At 46.8% G+C, this 22379-nt stretch overlaps 1 protein-coding gene across 3 annotated transcripts in view; it reads left to right on the top strand.

The window, feature by feature from the left end:
• The window catches only part of RAPGEF1 (Rap guanine nucleotide exchange factor 1), a 193428-nt gene that overhangs the window by 64908 nt on the left and 106141 nt on the right, over positions 1 to 22379 (top strand). For all 3 annotated transcript variants that reach the window (XM_029611075.1, XM_029611077.1, XM_029611076.1), the window contains exons 3-9: positions 784 to 962; positions 3465 to 3621; positions 7791 to 7879; positions 14788 to 14943; positions 15673 to 15796; positions 16814 to 16997; positions 17663 to 18163. In XM_029611075.1, the coding sequence (XP_029466935.1) occupies positions 784 to 962; positions 3465 to 3621; positions 7791 to 7879; positions 14788 to 14943; positions 15673 to 15796; positions 16814 to 16997; positions 17663 to 18163 (1390 nt within the window). The remainder of the gene's footprint in view (positions 1 to 783; positions 963 to 3464; positions 3622 to 7790; positions 7880 to 14787; positions 14944 to 15672; positions 15797 to 16813; positions 16998 to 17662; positions 18164 to 22379) is intronic.

The following is a 22379-nucleotide window of genomic DNA, read 5'->3' as shown; positions in this document are numbered from 1 at the left end:
CCCTGGGGTCACAGTCTTCCTGTGATGATTGGATCAGCACCTTTTGAGGGGGCCTGTCATGTGCATGCATGTTGCCAGCTCTTCGGTGACCTCCTGATTTAAGGGGTGTGTTCTCTAAAGACCACTAGAGTGTCCTTGACAAGGGCTTAAGTGCCGAGCACATTCCCCTAACAAGCTCTTCAGGGAGCGCACTGCAGAAACTGCTGACTTTACTTTCCCAATCCTGCATTTGTAGCCAGCCAGTTCCTCCCTTCCTGACAGCTTTCCACTGCTGGGACTGCCCCTCCCATCCAAACATCCATTCTGTCTTCATGGATTACTCACAGTGCAGAGTTTAAAGCTTCATTGCAAAAGGAGCCCCTTGGTGTCCGTATCCATGTGGGCCCAATGGTGGAGCTCAGGAGTTTGTGTCCTTGCTTGTTCAATAGAACACGTCTGCTGTTTTCGTACTTAGAAGTGGTGTTAAATTTGCCTAGTTTATTATGAGTTCAGAGTGCACCTCTGCCTGCCTGACAGTTTGCACAGCTCAGAATTCTCATTCTCAGGCTGATGTACCCAGAGTTTCAGGTTTGAAGCTTTGGGCTGCTTGCAAAAGATTCCTCCTGCATTTTATATCCCTGTGTCAGATGCTATTGAAAGGCCCAGTGTAATCACCCTTTGCAATATTGTACTATATAGGCACATGTTCGTGTCCCTTAACTTCCTGCAGTGGAACTCTCTGATTGATTTTGGGTTTCAGTGGGAATAGACTGAGTTCTTTATGCCCGTGTCTTTTCTCTTTAGAGTTTAAGTCGGCTGGAGGAGCAGGAGAAGGATGTTGTCAGTGCCCTGAAGTACTTTAAGACCATTGTGGATAAAATGGCAATCGATAAGAAAGTGCTGGAGATGCTGCCAGGATCTGCGAGCAAAGTGCTGGAGGCCATCCTGCCGCTGGTTCAGGTTGATCCACGTATTCAGCAGAGGTTGGTTTTTTTTTTTTACTCTGTCCGTCTGGCTGCCATGTCTCAGGCTCCACTGTAGATTGTCCTTGCAAAGGTGGGGAGAGCTGTGTGCCTTGGCGGAGTCATGTGTGGGGGGGTCTCAGTACTGGTATATCAGGGGGAACTGCAGGGCAGGACTCGGGTGCCCTAGCAGAGGTGCATGTAGAAAGGGAGGCTTCAATACTTGGGTAGCCAGGAGTGCCTCAGGGGAGGAGTGAGGTGCACTGATAGAGCTGGGTGGGGGGGTGTCTCAGTACTGGCGTAGGAGGGGGGGTGCTGTAGAGCAAAAGGAAGGTGCACTGGGTTAACTTGCTTGGTTCTGGCCAGCCTTTTACTTTCTTAAAGCCATCAAATTTGTGTTTGTAGTAGGGAGAAAAAAAAATCTAAAGTTGTGGCTATGGGAGATCTACTGAGCTATGGGGCGAAAAAGGAAAATGAAGGGAAGTCTGAAAAAAAATGGGAAATCCAAAGCGTGTGAGGAAAGGGGTGAAGGAAGAGTTTCATGTGCCTTAGCTATCAGTATTACTCTCTTCACTGAGAGCTGCCTAAGCTGGTATCTAGTTTCCTCCAGACGCTATTGAATTCCTGACAGCCCACTTTCTTTTTGTTTTGTTTTTTTTAAAGCAGTGATTTTGAATTCCACAAGTCCTTGTCTTATGTCTACGCTCATTAAAGCCTCAGGACAGGACGCAACAAGGCAACCAGAGAATGGCTCACATGTTGTAAACCGAGTTGGGGCATTTGTTTATAAATGAAATGGAAAGTTATTCTCCTTGTGACAGCGCAAGCTGGGGTCGGGGCCCAGCGCTGCCCCTCTCTCCCGACTTGCGCCAGCTCGAGTGCATCCATGTGGCGGGTGCAGGATGTGTGGGGGCACGCCATGACATTTCATAAATGAGTTTCTAATCCCAGACAACAAAGAAAATAGTTTTGGTATCAAACTGTGTTTTCCCCTTTGCAGTGTGTGGTGCTGTGTTTTCAGCTTGGCTGACTTGGGTTTGTGGCACAGCGAGTCCTGAGACAGTGCAGTGGCGTGAGCTCAGCTGGGATTCCGTCTGCCATCACCTGCTTCTGAGTGAACCCGCCGTCACCCTTCAGCACTGGGTTTCATGCCCGCCCCCTGCTTGTTTTCCCTCCATATGTCAGTAGCTAGTGGTACGGCCCTGACTACCAGTGGTTTGGCGGCAGGGGGAAACAGATAACTCTTTCTGAGCTCCTTAGATTGCAGTAACCCCAGTCATAGACTTCACCTCCCGTACATGTCTCAGGCTGCTCCGCTGATGCCTCTTCAGTGCACCCATGCTTTGTTGGGCATGGACTGGTTCAGAGCAGGTCTCCCTTGCCAACAGCGCATGCATTGTGACAGCAGATGCTCGGTGTGCTCTCGTCCGAGTATAAGGAATGTGGCTGCGTGTCCAGGCAGGTACACCTGAGCCCCAGGCAGATGTTTTAAGTTTGCCTTCCAGACACAGAGAGTGTTGTCGTGTTGTGCAGAACCTGCCAGGCTCAAGTCAGAACAAGAAACTGAAGGGAAATGCTTCTCGGGCCTCCAAGAAAAGGGGCCATGTGTTCAGGGAGGCTGAAAGATTCTCTGCACCCAGGAGGAGAAAGAAAGTTGTGAAGTACTTTATAATGATAGCATCTGCGAGAATAACTGCCGTAATGTCATCCTCATCTCTACCATGTCAGGGTGTACTGGACATTAAAGAGAGGAGGCTCTGGTAGAACAGCCAGAAATTTCTGTAAAACCGAGAGACTGACAGAGGCATTGGCTTAGCCAATGTCTTAGGGCAGGGGTGAGATATACAAAATGTTGCCACAAAATATATAAAAAATATCTACATTTTATTTTTTCATTGTTTACAAAACATATTTTAATAGACAATCATTGTTAACATGCACTGCCTCTACTGTATGCAAATCTACTTCATGCATATTCATTGGGGATATCCTGAAACCAGTCCTGTTTTTGTGGCTCACGAGGACTGGATTTGGCTACCCTTGTCTTAGAGAGTCCCTTCCTTCTAACTTGCCTTGAGCATGGGTTTGGAAAGTGAGTAATTAAATTTGAAAAATAAATCCTTCTGTGAGATGTTCTGATGCGTACAAACAGAATTGCTTACCTGGAGACCCTGAGCTACCACTTACCGTGCACTGCTGATTAGGTGACATTCAGTTACTTGGTCTTAAAATGTAATTGCACTGGGCAGGGACATTGTGACAATGGGATGGTGCAGAATATTCCATTTCCCGCAGGTTTTTCCTTTCTGTTCTCCAGCAGCTCATGAGAAGGCGATCTGGGCTGGGGACAGGAGGAGAGCAGTTTGTTGCATCAGGTAACTTTTGCAGAGTTCAGTATTTCCATATGCAGTTTCCGTATGCCAAAACATATGAGACCCTGGAAATCTCACCTGACATTGCAGAAAGGTTTCTCCTCTTATAGCCCTATTTAATCATGATTTCTTGCAACACCTTCCCCTACAGCTCTGCCATCTCCTCCTGCTACAGCCGTGTCTACCAGAGTCTGGCCAATCTGATTCGCTGGTCTGATCAGGTGATGCTGGAGGGCGTGAACTCGGAGGATAAAGAGGTGGTCACCACGGTGAAGGCAGTAATAAAGGGTGTTCTTGATGGAGTGAAGGTATGTCTCCATGTGTTTTTTTTTTTTCCTTGTTTCTCACTTTAGGTTTCTATACTGCTGGTGAGCGTGAGGAAAACCCTGTGAAGGGCCGCAGTTGGTTTCCTGCAGACTCAGAGAGCCCATTTCAAGGGTCAGTACATTCACCCCTCTGGTATCTGGAAGTGAAAGACATGGCACTTCCCTCTGCCTGTATTCAAGTCTGTGCACTGAGTCAGCAGGCACACCTCTTCAGTACTTCCCTGCCTGCTACACAGAGCTCCTTTGTACCAAGTGGTGAGATGGAAGAAGTACTGTGAAAAGGAGAAGCTAGTCTCCTAGACTAAATAGATCTTCACTCTTTAATAATATGGATGGGAAACTCTCATAATTATAGCTTGAAAGAAATGATTATATCAGTTTTGGAAATTACTATACCTAAAGTACCAGAATTATCCCCAGAGTAGCCCCTCCCCTTCCATTGGGAGCTCCAGCTCCTGCCAGGTATCGGCAGGGTACATATTGTTCTCATCAAGGTGCCATCCTACCGCTAGTTCAGGTTGATCCACATATTCAGCAGAAGTTGATTCTTTGATGCTCTTCATCTTTCTGTCATGTCTTAGGCTTTACTATGAATGTCATTGCAAAGGTGGAGAGGGGTGTGACTGGCAGAGTTGTACGTAGGGAAGCCTCAAGTATTGGAATAGCAGGGTGTATATGGAAGCATACATTGTAATTTTTGTGTATGAAGCTTCTGTCACTATGGAACACATTCCTTGCTTTCAGCTCCGGAGCCTGCAGGTGAGGGTTTGACTTCATGGCTCCTGAACCCACTATCCTTGTTAAAGTCAAATGCTACAGGTTATATCCCAGGATCCTCATACACTCAAATGCTACAGGTCCTGTCCCAAGGTCCTATCCCAGGATCCTCATATAGTCAAATGCTACAGGTCCTATCCCAAGATCCTTGTAGACTCAAATGCTACAGGTCCTATCCCAGGATCCTCGTACAATCAAATGCTACAGTTCCTATTCCAAGATCCTCGTATAGTCAAATGCTACAGGTCCTGTCTCAGGATCCTCGTACAGTCAAATGCTACAGGTCCTATCCCAGGATTTTCGTACAGTCAAATGCTGTAGGTCCTATCCCAGGCTCCTCGTACAGTCAAATGCTACAGGTTCTATCCCAGGATCCTCGTATAGTCAAATGCTTCAGGTCCTGACTCAGGATCCTCATATAGTCAAATGCTACAGGTCCTGACTCAGGATCCTCGTACAGTCAAATGCCGTAGATTCTATCATAGGATCCTCGTACAGTCAAATGCTACAGGTTCTATCCCAGGATCCTTGTACAGTCGAATGCTACAGGTCCTGGCTCAGGATCCTCGTATAGTCAAATGCTGTAGGTCCTATCCCAGGATCCTTGTACAGTCAAATGCCTTAGATTCTATCATAGGATCCTCGTACAGTCAAATGCTACAGGTTCTATCATAGGATCCTCGTACAGTCAAATGCTACAGGTTCTATCCCAGGATCCTCGTATAGTCAAATGCTACAGGTTCTATCCCAGGATCCTCGTATAGTCAAATGCTACAGGTCCTGACTCAGGATCCTTGTACAGTCAAATGCCGTAGATTCTATCATAGGATCCTCGTACAGTCAAATGCTACAGGTTCTATCCCAGGATCCTTGTACAGTCGAATGCTACAGGTCCTGGCTCAGGATCCTTGTACAGTCAAATGCTGTAGGTCCTATCCCAGGATCCTCGTACAGTCAAATGCCTTAGATTCTATCATAGGATCCTCGTACAGTCAAATGCCTTAGATTCTATCATAGGATCCTCGTACAGTCAAATGCTACAGGTTCTATCCCAGGATCCTCATCCTCCTTCATTTGTCCGCTGCTTTTGACACCATTGATCAATGTCTACTCTTTGAAATGCTGTACTTGATTAGGTTTTGGGACTCTGCTCTATCCTGAATTTCCACAGCTTCCATTGTACTTTTTACTCTATCCTCTGGTGGTTCTTCTTCCATTGCTATTTGGTTATCAATCAGTGTGCCTCAAAGGTCTGTCCTAGGCGGCCTTCTTCCTTTAGTGGTCTGACTTCCTCCCACAGCTTTCAATGCCACTTTTATGGAGACAACTTCCAGATCTACCTCTCTACACCAGAAATTTCACCAAGAATCCAGCTGTAAATCTCAACCATATTTGTCCTCATTATCGCCTCGATGTCCCACCACCACCTTAAACTTAACAATGCCAAGATGGAACCTTTGTTTTCCCCCTCAGACCCACTTCTCCTCTTCCCTCTTTTTCTGTCTCTGTGGATGGCACTGCCATCCTCCCGGTTCCCTTGGCCCATAACCTTATTGTTGAGGGAACCAGGAGAATGCCTGGCTATACTCCTGTAGACACATCCCAAACCCTGCTGAAGCAAGTTATTTCTTCTTGTATAATATTGCTAAAATCAGTCTCATCCTTTCTGAGCATGCTACCTCCCACTTAGACTACTGCAACTTGCTCTTTGATGGCTTCCCACTGAACCGTCTTTCTCCACTGCATGACCTACCTTCCTTCAACATTGCTATGACCATGTACCCACTCTTCTCAAGTCACTGCATTGACTCCCCATCTGCTCGTGCATACAAGTTCAAGCTTCTCTTACTCGCCTACAAATGCATTCACTCTGCAGCTCCTTATTACCTGTCCTCTCTTCCTACATCCTTCCTCATGAACTTTATTCATCGAGGAAGTCACTCTTTATCTGTGCCTTTCTCCTCCACCGCCTACTCCTCACTCTGTGTTTGCGGCACTGTTGTGCTGTATGCCTGGAACAGACTTCCTGAATTAGTGCATCATGTATTTTCTTTGGCCAAACTCAGCCTAAAAACTTACCTTTTGGAGGCTGCTTTTAAATCCTAACCACTTCTCTACACTTCCCAGAGTAGTTTATCTTGACTAGATTTTAAGCTGCATAGATCAAGGACTGTCTCTTTTGTGTATCTGTACAGCACTGCATACATCTAATAGTGCTTTATAAATGATAAATAGTAGTATTAGTAGTAAGTCCTATCTGAGCCTGGGAGGAGGGAGAGCTGGTGTGCTTTTACTGTTTGAAATATGTAACTCCTTTCTGCCCCTGTAAGCAGACATTGCCACAGTACAGATTTTTGGGCAGACAGAGCTCAGGGTCCTTCGTGGTTAGATTGTTGCTGACTGAAGTAGAGTCTGGGATTGTAGCATTCAGTGATAACCTTATTTGCATTTATACTGACTCCTGCACCCATCTCCATAAAAGGGCTTGATTGGCATGATGCGAGTCATGATTGATGTTTTAACGGTGAGTAGGTGTGTCGTGTGCTCTTATCTCTTCAGGCACCACCTGATGTGCACCCGCCAGAGAGGTGACTGTGTACATATGCAGAAAAATGGTGTAATTAGCACATTTGAAACTAATAAGCAGATGTCCCACTTTTCAAGGCTTCATCATTAGATGCTGTCCATTTGTCCATCTTTCATAAACATTCCTAATTCAATTGCCTTTAAAACACTCCCCTCATTCCTAGAACAGGGGCCTGTCGTGATAAGTGGTATTTGAATGCCAGCCTACTCACCTGAGCTACAAACCCTATACAGCAACACCAGTTCATAACAATGCTACTCTTTAATAATAAATCCTTCTTTTTATTTTCTGGTGCAGGTTAAGGAGGCTGACAGTCGTCCCTGTAAAAGATGTCCCACAGCGCTCTTCCGCACATAGTGTTATAGAATCAGATGATGTGGATTATAGACCAACAAAGTGCATGTTTACGTGCACATGTGGTTCTCTCTTTCAGATGCTTGCTAATATGTCTGATCATGTGTTCTGAAGAGTGTTCAGTTGCTTGGTTTTCTTTGAAGTTAGTTAAACCTCAGTGGTTTTTGCCAAAGTGAGCTATACTGCGTGGGCCATGCAGATATGAGCACTGCTGTCCTCGAATCAGAGGAGTTTCCCAGGCACTAGGAGCCAGCATCTCAGCGCACCAGCCCAGTCCTTCCTGTGCACCCGCTCTATGCGGGCAAAGAAAGAATTAGAAGAAAGAACAGACAGACCCAGTTAGAGGCAGAATTAAGTTGTAAAGGTCACAGAGGTTAGGATGTCTGTTTGGATTTTGGGCATCAGTCTCACGCCATTTTTATTTTTTAAACAGGAGCTGGTGAGACTCACAATAGAGAAACAGGAACATCCATCCCCCACCAGCCCCAGTAAGCCCAGTGCACCGGTGTGCATATCCAACAGGTGGGTTATGGAACAGAGCACTACAGGGGGCAGTGTGTCTGCTCTTATTTTAGGATGTAGGAGCATTAAGTGGCAAGTATGTTCTCTAAGGATAAGCAGAATGGTAGTCCTTGCGCATGGGTGACATCATCAGGTGGAGCCCAATGTGGAAAACTTATGTAAAAGTTTCTAGAAACTTTGACTAGTCACATTAGGCATGCCGTATACCACATGTCCAGACTCACTCCCTCTTCAGTCTCTTTTTTTCCAAGGAGCTGTCAGCATCACTGTTGGATTAGCCCTAAAACTTTGGCTTTTTGCCTCGTGGAAAACTTTTTTGCGTTTTTTTGCTGTCTGTTTTCCAAAGTCCATCGTTGGGCCCTCTCGGTACCTTCCCGTAGTGTCCTCAGACAGGGTAAGTTTCCTTTCACAGTCGTTCCCCCCCCGTGGTGGCAGTGCCTCGGTGCCCGTTCTTCATTGACACCTGCCACCATCGTTCCAAACTATTTCCCGTTTGTTACGCCCCATCATAGCCACGTTTGGCTTCTGCAGATGCACCCAGTGCCCAAGGAAAATGTCGATCACCAATCCTCATGAGGTTTGTATCCTCTGCCTGGGTGCATCGCATAACATCCAGGGTTGCTGCTTGTGCACCCAGATGACCCCAAAGGGATGTCGACTTCAACTTGACAAGATGGACATTCTCTTTGGGTTGAAGAAATCCAAGCCATTGGCATTGGTGGCTTTGGCATCGGGATCTCGGAGTTGCACCAGTGGACCCCACGCCATCGATATCGGCAGGACCGTCGGTTGCAACAAGGTCACCGGTGGATAAAGGCGCTGGAGACCAACCGTTGTCTATCTCCTCCGGGCTGAGGACATCAAGGTCATCATCCTCGACCTCGGCACTGGGGTAAGACCGGGCCGAGCATCGTGGGAAGACCAAGAAGCATCGGAACCGTTCACCGTTGCTGCATGGTGCCAGGCACAGGGATGCACCGGCTTTTGCCGCGATGCCCCTGAAGTGACCCCATGGCGAGAAGTGCCAAACCTCCATCAATGCCCAGGGTCCACAACAGTCTCCCCCGTCCTGGTGCCAGTCGCTGATCCCCTCTCATGGGTCCTAGGAAGATCTGGCTATCTCTCCTTCCTCAGTGTTGGCTTTGGCAACGTTTGAAGAGCAGCTGGAGCATCAATTCCAGCTAGCGGTGGAGCGGCTCTGCAGGGCTTCTGCAGGGCCGATGCCGCCCATATTTGTACCGCGTCTGGAAAAGCTCACTGTACACATTGGTGCCTTACCAACCCAGCTGGCATCGGTTCCCGGGATGACACCGGTGTCATCCCGGGAACCACCGATACGGTGGTTGTTACCAGTTCCTCTGAGGAAGAAGCTCTGCTGAGGCCAGCTGAGACACCGAGGCCGGTAGTACCCCATCCAGTTTCGTCGGTGCCTGCACCTCTGGACGTCGGCCAAGCACCTAAGGGCCCCATCCCCTGTGGTATACAGTGAGGTTGAAGGTCCCTATGACCCCTGGGGGGTGATCAGATGGAATCCTCCGAGGATTCGCATGGTCTCCTGAGGACTTGATCTTTGTAGGGTTCCTCAGGGTGATGGCGGAGGCTGTCCCATTCCAGCCTTTAACTGAAGAAGATGCCAGGCACAAAATGCTCTAGGTTCTTCAGTTCATGGAGCCTCCTAAGGAGATCCTTATGGAATTGATGCTAAAGATGTGGAAACACCCCCTCACAGTGCCTCCTGTGAATAGGAAGGCAGATGGTGTTTACCTCATCCAGAAGACTGCCAGATTCGATAGGCATCAGCTGCCTCACCAATTGGTGATTCAATACTGGTGCCTGTATCTCAAAAAGGATAAAGTCAGGATAGAAGCGGTCCAAAGAAGAGCATCCAAAATGGTGAGGAGTCAGCATTGGAAGACTTATGAGCAAGGCTGAAGGAACTGATTATGTACACCCTAGAAGAAAGGAGGTGCAGGAGAGATATGATACAGACCTTCAGATATCTGAAAGGTTTTAATGATGCACAATCATCAAACCTTTTCCATTGGAAATAAATCAATAGAACTAGGGGTCATGAAATGAAATTCCAGGGGAATGACTCAGAGCCAGTGTCAGGAAATATTTCTTCACGGAGAGGGTGGTGAATGCCCTTCTGGAAGAGGTGATGAAGTTGAAAACAGTCAAGGAATTCAAGGGGGTATGGGATAAATACTGTGGATCCCTAAAGGCTAGAGGATGGAAATAAAGAAAAAAGTGCATGGGGGTAACTGAGGGTAACTTGCTGGTGTGGCAGTTGCTACCCTTAACAAATAAGCCTTGATACTATTAATGCAACTCCATCATTGCTCTCTGCTTCAACGGCAGTGAGAAATGGGGAATTGGATTCAGATAGCAACCAATAAGGGCCCCGACTTTTACGGTTTGGTGAACAATTAAGCATGGGGGTAACTAGCTGATGCGGCGCTTACTACCCTTAGTCACTAAGCCTGATACTTTGATGCAACTCCAACATTGCTCTCTGCTTTCACAGCAATGGCTAAGGGAAGGACCACAGAGCGTTGGACACTCTTGGGTGGAAAGTGTACCAAGATGGTATGCTTTTTTCCCGCATTGCTGCCTACCAGCTCTACATGGGCCAGAACTCACAGGGCATCTGAAAACAGGTGCAACAGGTGGCTGAACAACTGCCTCAATAGCAGCAAGATACCCTTATGTCGCTGATGCACAAGGGTTTGGAGTGTGGAAAACACGAGGTCCATGTGATAATGATGTTTTCAAAATGGCATCAAGGGTCTCCGCAGTGGGAATCAGCGCCCGCAGATTGGCATGGTTGTGGGCCTTGGATCTCAGGCCAGATGTGCAGGAACAACTTGCTGATGTGCCATGCACTGGAGAGAATCTCTTTGGAGACAGAGTGAAGGATGCTGTGGCCCAACTCTGGGAACACCATGAAAACCCTCCAACAGCTCTCATCCAGGAGGCCATCAAGGCAGGGGCCCAGGAAGTCTTTCTTTTGCCAGAGGAAGTACTATCCTCCACCTCCTCCATCCCGTACTCACCATCAGAGCTCCTGCGGCTGTTTCAGGCAACAGAGAGCTCCCAAGCTTCAGCCGGTTCCTCGGTCAACTCCAGGGACAGGGTTTTGACTGGGCCATAGGGAGCATAAGCCAGTTGCCTGTACACGGGAAGATGGACCCTCCGGTCGGGGGCAGGCTGCGGTTCTTTGCAAACCAGTGGTCCAGTGTAACCTCGGGTCAGTGGGTTTTATCCTTGTCCTCCAAGGGTACCAATTAAACCTATAGGGTGTCCCACCAACTTTTGCCCTCTGTGCTTGTCTTGGGGGCCGGTAGCGCATCAGGATGTGCTACAAATGGAGCTCTCGTCCCTCTTAATGGCCAGGGCGGTCAAGCCCATTCCACCAGGGCAAAGAAGGCAGGAATTCTACTCCAGGTACTTCCTGATTCCAAAGAGAACTAGAGGACTCTGGCCTATCCTAGACCCTGAGGGCTTTGAACAAGTTTCTAAGAAAAGAAAAATTCAAGATGGTTTCCCTGGGCACCTTGATCCCCCGCTTGCAAAAAGGAGACTGGCTATGCTCCCTTGACCTGAAGAATGCATACATCCATATCAAGATCTTCCCTGGTCACAGGAAGAATCTCCGATTTGTGGTGGGAAAACAGTACTTCCAGTATCGGATGTTGCCATTTGGGCTCGCGGTCGCCCCACGAGTCTTCACAAAATGCTTGGCCGTGGTGGTGGCACACCTCTGCAGACTGGGAGTGCATGGTTTCCCATATCTGGACGATTGGCTAGTCAAGAGCACGTTTCAAGCAGGGGCCATCCAGTCCATGCGCTGGGCCACCCGAGTGTTGGAGTCATTAGGGTTTGTTTTCAACTACCCAAAGTCGCATCGCAGTCCATCACCTCAATTGGACTTCATTGGAGCCTTGCTAGACACGGTTCAAGCCAAGGACTTTTTGCTGCTCCTGAGAGCTGTCGCTGTGGCCACCATTGTGACACAAGTGTAGCAAAGCCAGCAGGTGTCTGCCTGGCACATGTTGAGGATGTTGGGTCATATTGCCGCAACAGTCCATGTCACTCCCTTGGCACGATTACACATGCGCAGAGCCCAATGGACCCTGAGGTTACAGTTGCACCAGGCCACTCAGAGCCTCCAGGATTGCATCTGTGTCACCCCGTCTCTCTGGGACTCTTTGTCCTGGTGGCAGGTACTCTCCAATCTGGAACGGAGTCTCCCTACTCAAATTGTGCTAACCATGGATACATCTACCCTGCGGTTGGGAGCTCATGTAGATGAGCTCGGCACCCAGGGGCTGTGGACTGCTTAGGATCATTCTTGTCAAATCAACTTCCTGGAGCTTCAGGCGATCAGGTAAGTGTTATGGGCTTTTAGAGATCGGCTGTCCAACAAAATTGTCCTGATCCAGACCAACAACCAAGTTGCCAAGTGGTATGTCAACAAGCAGGGAGCCACAGGATCATACCTCCTGTGTCAGGAAGCAATCCAAATCTGGTCCTAGGCCCTGGCCCACGAGATGGTGCTCAGGGCCATGTTCCTGGCTGGAACGGAAAATGTGATGGGGACAGATTGAGCCAAGCCTTCAGTCTCCATGGGTGATCCCTGGACCAGGGTTTAGCGGATTGGATTTTCTGCCTCTGGGGGAGCCTAGAAGTAGATCTGTTCACGTCCCCCTGCAACCAGAAAGTGCCTTGGTTCTGCTCCCTGTCTAGGTCAGATGGCAAACCAGCATCGGATGCCTTTGCCCATTATTGGGTCAGGAGTATTATGTATGCTTATCCTCTGATTCCTTTTGTGGCGAAGACTCACTTGAAGCTTCGTGAGGACACAGGGACTATGATCCTTATAGCCCTTCATTGGCTAAGACAGTACTGGTTTCCATTCTACAGGAGTCGTCCATCTGTAAACCAATCAGTCTGGAGACTTCCCCAGATCTCATCACTCAAGATCAGGGCAGGCTGTGGCATCCCAACTTCCAGGCCCTGACGCTCACAGCCTGGATGTTGAGAGGTTAATTCTGCAGCCTTTTGATCTTTCTGAGGATGTGTCTCAGGTCCTTGTGGCTTCCAGAAAGCCTTCCACTAGAAAGTTCTACAGACTGAAGTGGAGTAGGTTTTCTGTGTGGTGTGAGGAGAAGGCCCTAGATCTGTTCTCCTGCCCTACATAAAAACTGCTTGTCTACCTTCTACACCTTTCAGAGGCTGGCTTAAAAACCAACTCAGTCAGGGTTCATCTTAGTGCAAATGGCGCATACCATTATGGTGTAGATGGTACACCCATCTCTGTACAGCCTATAGTTATACGCTTCATGTGGGGCCTGCTTCAATTGAAGCCTCCCCTAAAAACTCGCACTGTGTCTTGGGACTTCGTCGTGGTTTTGTCTCAGCTGATGAAAGCTCCTTTTGAGCTGCTGCGCACCTGTAACTTGAAGTACCTGACCTGGAAGGACATATTTTTGGTGGTGGTCACTTCAGTCTGCAGAGTCAGCGAGCTCCAGGTCTTAATAACTTATCCACATTATACTAAGTTCTTTCATGACAGGGTGGGCTTGCGTACACACACCCTAAGTTCTGCCTAAGGTGGTGATGGATTTCCATGTTAACCAGTCAGTCGTCCAGCCAATTTTCTTTCCCAGGCCCCATTTGCACCAAGGCGAATGAGCACTGCACAGTTTGGACTGCAAGCAAACCTTAGCCTTCTATCTGGAATGGACAGAAGCCCATAAACAGTCCACCCAAAATTTTATTTCTTTTGATAGGAATAGGTTGGGCGTTGCCATTGCCAAAGAGACACTATCTAATTAGCTAGCAGATTACATCTCCTTCTGTTATGCCCAGGCGGGTCTGCATCTTGGGGGTCATGTCAAAGCTTATTCTGTCAGAACCATGGCAGCGTTGGTGGTCCACTTGCGAGCAGTTCCTGTGGTAGAGAACTGCAAAGCTGCGACATGGAGTTCTCTCCACACATTCACATCCCATTACTGTCTGGATAGGGATGGCCGACATGACAGTAGGATTGGCCAGTCTGTCCTCAGGAACCCGTTTGAGTTATAAAACCAACTCTTTCAACTTAGGGCCCGTTGTTTGGGTTCAGGCTGTTGCCCCCTCTGTTACCAACAACACCGGTGTTGTGCCCGTTGGCACCTGTTAAGTTTCTGTTGGTCCCCTTTTGTGTTGGGGAGCAGCCTGTAGCTAGGGATACACTCATGTGTGAGGACTACCATCCTGCTTGTTCATGGAGAAAGCAGAGTTGCTTACCTGTAACAGGTGTTCTCCAGGACAGCAGGATGTTAGCCCTCGTGAAACCTGCCCGCCACTTCAAGGAGTTGGGTTTCTCCTATCTTTTTTATTGTTTTATTTTTTTGTAATTTTGTGTTACTACACTGAAGAGGGATCCTACGTGGACGCGTGGTGTAGGGCATGCTGGGCATGCTAGTGTGCCTAGTCAAAGTTTCTAGAAACCTTGACACTAATTTTCTGCATCGGGCTCCATCTGATGATATCACCCGTGTGTGAGGACTAACATCCTGCTGTCCTTGGAGAACACCTGTTACAGGTAAGCAACTCTGCTTAATGTCAGATTGTTGTTTATAATGGAGGAAAATAAAAGGTCCACTCCATACAGGTAGATCTTAGCCTTTGATATTAGTCGCACATGATGACAAGGGATAGAGGTCCTTTAATGATATATGTCACTTTGTGATGGTAGTAAATGTTATGACACACATGAAGTGTTGTGGAAGTATTTGACAGCATTTTACACCCTTTTTGTCTGAGATGTCTTGGAAATTAAAAAAAAAAAAAAACAAAACCAAAAAACAACAAACACATTGGCAGGTTCCTGAGATTAAACAGTGTTTTTGTTTGTACAGTGCATCAGAGCTGCCTCTGACGGACCGAGAACTGGAGATTCTGAACAAACCCACTCCCAGCACTCAGTCTGTGGAGATTCCCCCAGAATCCATGGAGGAGGAGGAGGTTGCCCCACCCAAGCCCCCTCTGCCCTGCATCCGAGTTGTGGAAAATAGGTAAATACGGCAGAGCACCAGCAAGCTGCCTGTGACCTGCGTGCCCTGGCCTGGTGATCAGTCACTCGTGACAGCACTGGCATCTGCCATGTGGATCCGGGTGACAGCCTGCAGTTTTACTGTTACCTCGATGTTGTGTTTGTGATCATCTGTCCCGTACTGCACCACAACATCATCTTAAGCCGCTCTGCATATTATGGAGCATTCTGTCTGTGCTGGGACTGGCAGGGGGAGGGCGAAGCAAGACATGGAGGCTTGCCTGTGAGAATATGTGATATCCTTCCTGAGTGCTACATGGAATATTCAGGTGTTTGATGTACATGTGATTTGTTAAAGGGTTGGAAATGCTCCCTGCACAGCTTGTCCTTGCTCTAGATACCCTCTGAAAAGCACAAGGTGAACATACAGAAACCGAGTCAAGGAGACGCAGCCAGTGACCTGAAGATTGGGAAAGGCTCTTCCCAACAGGTTGTCTTTGTGTGCTGAGTAGGATTCACTGTGCAATAATGCCAGCAGGTGGGGATCTGCAGAGAAACTCTTGCTGAGAATATAATAGCAGTGTATGTGGCTTCTCCTCCTGTCATGGGCTGTCACTGTAGACCCTGCAGCTAGGGCTGGTGTTCGGTCACTGAGCTGCATGCCCTCAAAGGATAAACTCTCTTATTTTGTTTAGTGATGATATTTGAAAGATCTTCATCCTTCATTTCTGTTTTCATTCCTTTCTTACAGCCCTCCTCCAGCACTGCCACCCAAAAAACGGCAGTCAGCACCTTCCCCCACCAGAGTGGCTGTAGTGGCACCCATGAGCCGTGCCATTAGTGGCTCCAGTTTACCCATCGGGATCAGCAGACAGGTAGGATAAACTGCTTGGGAACAGTAGTAATAATAATGGCCTTCTGGTGCCAACTCTCTCCATTCACCCATAAATGGTATCAATACTATTTACATGCACTGCTGTAGTGCCATAGATGGGCCTGATGGATGAGAAGATTTATAAATGAGCCGAGCAGAGTGAGGGAAGCATATGGATAATTTAAAGTGAAACAAATGAGACCGAGACAGAAAAGAAACCTTCATCTTTCATTAGATGGTGTGATGCTCTTCTACCTGTACCAGGGTTCAGAAACCCACAACAACAACAACCATTTTTTCATGTCTCACAAAGCTACCCAAAAACATACTGCTTATCCTTAATCAAAACCCTAATCTGGCCCAGCAACAGAGGGGGTGTGCTCAGGGATTCCTGTCCCCAAGTGCCTTGCAACTCTAGATCGCAGCAGGATTTTGTGGCGGCTACATTGACCCTTCCCCTAATATGGGAAAATAGATAATTCTTCTCTTTATGATGGCAAAGTAGGTTTACCATCTGACCTTGGCAAGCACTAGCAGGCTCATCCAGTCCTGGTTTTCTTAAATGCCAAGCGCAGTGCATCCTGGGATATGTAGTCCTTTTTTTTTCCCCATAGGAAGAACCCAGAATACAGGGTTATGGGATTTAAGAATAGAAGGATTAGGATCAGGTGGCAACATAGTTGTAAAGTGTGAGAATGATGGCTCTTGGTATAGATCTCTGTATTTAGGTGATTACCAGTGATAGGCTCCGAGTGCAGTAAGAAACCTCTTTGGGAACCCAGTACTGATGGGCAGTCACATAGTGTGAATGACCTCTGCTGGCCAGCAGCTGCACTGCAGGATCTAGTCCTGAAAAATGTATCTCTCATCCACAGCCTAGATCTTATAAAACTGAATCCACACAAGCCAGTTTGTATGAACATAGGATCTGCTTTCCATAGGACTTTTTCCCCAGCTCCTTGTTGATCCTTTGTCACATGATGACAGTAGCTTGGTCTTTCCTCTTCCTTTGCCCCAGGATTTTGATGTTGACTGTTACACGCAGAGGAGACTCTCTGGAGGGAGCCACTCGTATGGCGGAGAATCCCCCCACTTGTCGCCTTGCAGCAGTATTGGCAAACTCAGCAAGTCAGATGAGCAGCTGTCCTCATTGGACAGAGACAGCGGGCAGTGCTCCCGCAACACCAGCTGTGAAACACTCGGTAAGTGCTCATCAACAGAACAGCAGGATGTTGGTCACTGTGTACTTTTAAAGTGAGTTAGCTGCATTCGTAGCTCGCAGTGGAATACAGGGAGAGCGCCGTGGTCATTTCCCATTGAGCAGATTTAGGACCCAGATGGCAAGGTTTCAGAAGGAGCTTTGATATGTGGCTTCTGGCTGAGGACTGTCACTGCGTGACCAGACCAGCATCAGGGCAGCGTGTACTCTTGCAGCTGCATGCATTGAAGGTTTGGATGATTTGCTTGTTTCCTGAACTTCATTAGGAAGAGAGGGAAAATAGGGGACAAATGCCTGGGTTGTTGGGACTGAAGGCTCATGGCACCAGATCCCAGCCCTGGTTCTGACCGAACTGGAAGCCCAGAGAGCAGAAGGAAACTGCCAGATTGGCAAATAACGAGTTAGTTAATTAGTATGGATTTATTATTAAGTGGTCCGCCTTTGAGCAGGTCTGAGAAATCTGAAATCACATTAACCATGGTAGCCACTGTGGCAAGGGTCTCCACAGATGCACATGAGGCACTTGAGAGAGGCAACTTTTATCTGAACATACATACTGTCCCAGTGTACTGACACCCAGCAAGTTGCTCATTTTGTATTTAGCGATGTTCTCAATCTTCCTCTCCCCCTTCTTGTTTCTGGATGCAGATAACTATGACCCGGACTATGAATTCCTTCAGCAGGATCTGTCCAGTGCTGACCAGATACCACAGCAGATGTCAAACATGCTCAGTCCGCTGCCGGAGTCCTCGGGCGAAGTTGCCTCCCCCTTCCACACACAAACATTTCCGCTCCTTTCCGGCAGCTCCCCTCATTCGGAGTACTGCCACCCCTCCTCCGTACTGCCGACCCTGGACACCCCTCCGGCTCTGCCCGAGAAGAAACGCAGAAGCGCCACATGCCAGCCTGCCAATGGATCCAGCCCTCGAGTGTCCTTGGAAAGACACCCCTCCCAGTACGATAACATCTCGGAGGATGATTTGGTGGTCTCAGCCACTGTCAGTACCTCAGTGCCACCGTTTGCGACAGTCTCGCCCTTCCAGCCGGGAACATCCAGCCCCCTCGACTTCATGATTGACTTTGCTCCCCTGGAATCGGAAAACATTCCAGAGAAGCCGCCGCCTCTCCCAGAGAAGAAAAACAAACATAGTGAGTATGCAATAATTATCCAGCTATATATATATATATATATATATATATATATGTAATATGTATTTATTTATTTGTTAGGCTTATGTTCCGCATCTTGGCCACTTCAAAGTGGATTACATTAGGTATTATAGATATTTCCCTGTCCCCAGGAGGCTCACACTATAAGTTAATTTAACAAAAGAGTAAAGGGGCTTCTAGCTATCAGGCAACACTGAGCACCAGAATCCGAATGTAAGTTTCTACAGGAAACATAGAACATGAGGGCAGATAAAGACCATGTGGCCCATCCAGTATGACTAGCAACACCTGGTGCTCAGCTTTATAGGCCCTTACTCTCCCTCAAATATCCTTTCTGCTTGTCTCACATGTCCTTGAATTCAGATACTGTCTTTGTCGACTCCATCTCCACTGGGAGGTTCTTCCTTGCATCCACCACCATTTCTGTGAAGAAATATTTCCTTAAATTACTCCTGAGTCTACCCCTTTTCAGCCTTGTCCTATGACCCTTCGTTCTAGAGTTTCCTTTCTCTTGAAAGAGACTCATCACCTGTGTGCATGGAAACCTTGGAGATATTTAACTGTCTCTGTCATATCTCCCCTATCCCACTTTTCCTCTATGGTGTACATGCTTAGATCTTTAAGCCTGTCCCCATATGCCTGATAACAAAGACCACTGACCACTGTAGTAGCCACCCTCTGAACCTACTCCATCCAGTTTCTATCCTTTTGAAGGTGCGGTCTCCAGAATTGTACACAATATTCCAAATGTGATATAAGCAGGGACTCATATAGGGGTAATATAACCTGCCAAACCCCATGCCAAGAAGGATCACAAGGGAGAGCAGGATCTGGGCTGTATGGGCACTTTGAGTGTCTGGCTGCATCATTTGCTTCCTGTATTTCACTCCATGCCCTCTGTCAAAGCCTTGCTGGTATAGGACAGTGTTTCTGAAGCCAGTTCTGGGATCCCCAACCAGTCTGGTTTTCAGAATATCCATAATGAATATGCATGAGATAGATTTGCATGCCCTGCCCCATTGGCTGCAAATATATCTCATTCATACCCATCGTGAATATCCTAAAAACTCGACTGGCTGTGGGGTCCCCAGAGCAGGTTTAGGAAGCCCTGGCTTAGGGAAAACTTTTAGCAGCTGCTCTGTCTTTAAGTCATTTATCTATTTAAGTCAGTTTATAAACTGGCTTTCCAATGGAAAATTGCATAAGGTGGCATAACGGCCACAAAAGCATACAGTATTTTCATATTAGTTCATACTACAATCAAGAACAACACCATAGAAGCCACAAAACACCCATAAAATGTATCCAGATACCAAGGGAAAGATGTATATCTTACTAACCCACACTCTGGTATCATACAAGGTGCAATTATGCCAAAAAACAAATGACCAATTATATTCATAATGTCAGTCTCCATATATTGAATGTGATAGTAATCCACCAAACAGATCAGACTTATTGAGGTCATTATTCAAAAAAGCCTGCAACAGCTAACATATCCAGCTAAAGTTAGCTGGATAAGTTAACCTGGATAGTCAGCAGGATAAATGTCCCGCTAAATATCCCAGAATAAAGTTATCCAGGAAAGCCTACTCTGATAACTTTGTAACCTAACCTGCTAGATTTGAATATCACCGGTTAGGTTGCAAAGTAATCCAGGAACGTGTTCTCGGGTAACTTAAACATAACTGGTGATATTCAAAGGGTATCACAGGTTAAGCTTTTGGAAAAAAAAAAAAAGAAGAAGAAAAGAAGCTGACGCAAGGACCTCATGGCCCTGTTTGCTGATTCCCATCTCAAAAAGATCCCCAAGTCCCCTCCCAAAAGTAAAATAAGTTGCAGGCCTCTAGGCCCAATAAGCCTTCTGACCCTTCCCCCTGCCCCTCCCACATTTACAAATTAAAAAACACTTACTGCCGCAATTTTTCAAATCCCCCTTCCTCTCCCTCTCCCACTAGAAGAGTCCATTCCCGCCACTCCCCCTACCCCAAACCTTCAAATTGGGCAGGGAGCTTATGCAACTAGCTTAGCTGTTAGAGCAATGTGAGATGTGCTGGGAGCTGGATGCAATATCCGAGCTCCTGGCTGGATTTGAAGATTTGGGGTAGGATTTATTTATTTAAAAGGTTTTTATATGACGCTTGTACGCACACAGAGGTGGATCTAGGCTGTTTACAATGTAAAAACACTCATAATAATAGAATGCAATTTTAAAATAGATACTTCTGAAGTGGGAGTATTTGAAAAGCTCTGACAATTTTGTAAATTTTGGGGAGAGGTATGGGGGAAGGGTTGAAAGGCTTATTGGGCCTAGAGACCTGCAACTTATTTTACTTTTGGGGGATACTCAGAGATCTTTGAGGAAGGAGGGGGCTTTGGCAGATCAGTCTGTGAGGCCCAAGCACCAGGTTTGCTTTATTTTTTTTTTCCAACAGCTTAACTGGCAATAATCTTTGAATATTGCTAGTTAAGTTTATCTGTTTCTAGATAAGGGAACCATTTCTGGATAACTTAAACCTCCTGCCACGGATGTCTGGATACAGCCAAATAACTAATTCAGTTAACTCCAAATATTGGGGTTATTTGGCTTTCTATGTTCCTCCCTGGAATGTCCCAAAATTCTGTCTAATTTTAGCTGGCTAATGACTTACCCAGCTAAAATTTGGATGGATAAATGCCTCTGATATTGAAAAGTCGTCATTTATCCCAGATATCTCTAAAGTTATCCGGATAAATGCTTTTGAATATCAACCTCGTTATTTTTATAACGCTTATTTTTTGTTGCATTGAAAACTTCGTCTCTATCTTATAGTTCAGGGGTGGCCAACTCCTGTCCTCACGAGCCACAAAGAGGCCAGGTTTTCAGGATATCCACAGTGAATATACAAGATAGATTTGCATGCACTGCCTCCATTGTAATCTCTCTCATGCAGATTCATTGTGGATATCCTGGAAACCAGTCCTGTTTGTGGCTCTCAAGGACCGGAGTTGGTCACCCCTGGTATAGCTTCTTGATGTGAAACCTGCCGCATCTATCCAAGCCTTATTTAACTTTTTGTGTGCACTATTTCCAAAATTTACTTAACTTAATCTGATATGCTGAGGCCTCCATGGGTTCCAATGAGATGCTGAAAATGCGGTTTACATGCAACGTCAACGGTTTCACATCAAGCAGCTATGCGATAGAAGTTTTAAATGCAACAAAAAATAAATGTTATAAAAATACAAAATTTGATCTATTTGGTGGACTATTATCACTTTCAGTATATGGAGACGAATTGGTACATGATTATAATTGGCTATTTGTTTCTCAGTATAATTGCACCTTGTGTGATACCAGAGAAGAGTTATTAAGCTGTACACCTTTCCCTTGATATGTGCACATGCTACAAGCAAAAGCAAACATGAAATATCATTTGTCCCTAGCAGGTCAAATTATTATATCCTAATAGTGCTGCAAAAGAAATTTATTCCTTACCTGCTAATTTTCGTTCCTGTAGTACCACGGATCAGTCCAGACAGTGGATTATGTCCCCCTTCCAGCAGAGGGAGTCGGAGGAAAAACTTGAAGGGCGCTCTCTCAGTCACAGGTGCACCCTCTGCGTCCCTTCAGTATTAAGAATATCAATGCCAGAAGAAAACGAAGGATGGATCATGGAAAATCAACAAACAACTGGAAACATGTACAAAATGTACGAAACTTTGAGTTTAACACCAAGAAAACAAGACAGTCTGAAATCTCCCCAACAATCGAGCTGGAGGATAATCCCAAAAAACCCATGAAATCTGAGGGTGGGCTTCTGGACTGATCCGTGGTACTACAGGAATGAAAATTAGCAGATAAGGAATAATTTTCTTTTCCCTGTACGTACCTGGATCAGTCCAGACAGTGGGATGTACCAAAGCTTCCCTACATAGGGTAGGCCCCGGATAGCCCTGCTCGAATGACCTGAGTGCCAAACGAGCCAAAAAACGGAGGTTGGAGATTTAACCGATAATGAAGAGCAAAAGTGTGGAACGACTTCCAGGTAGCAGCCCTGCATATCTCCTGTGGAGAGACCGCTTGGGTTTCCGCCCAAGAGGCTGCTTGAGCCCAAAGGGAGTGTGAGCCTTAATGCCCTCCAGAGGTTGCTTCCCGGCACCAATATATGCTGCAGAGATGGCTGCCTTCAGCCAGCGAGCAATAGTAGTTTTG

Source organism: Rhinatrema bivittatum, chromosome 8 (genome assembly GCF_901001135.1).
Source record: "Rhinatrema bivittatum chromosome 8, aRhiBiv1.1, whole genome shotgun sequence".
NCBI classification, from domain to species: Eukaryota; Metazoa; Chordata; class Amphibia; order Gymnophiona; family Rhinatrematidae; genus Rhinatrema; species Rhinatrema bivittatum.
The sequence above is the reverse complement of the archived record's forward strand: the minus strand, read 5'-3'. Positions and strand labels throughout refer to the sequence as shown.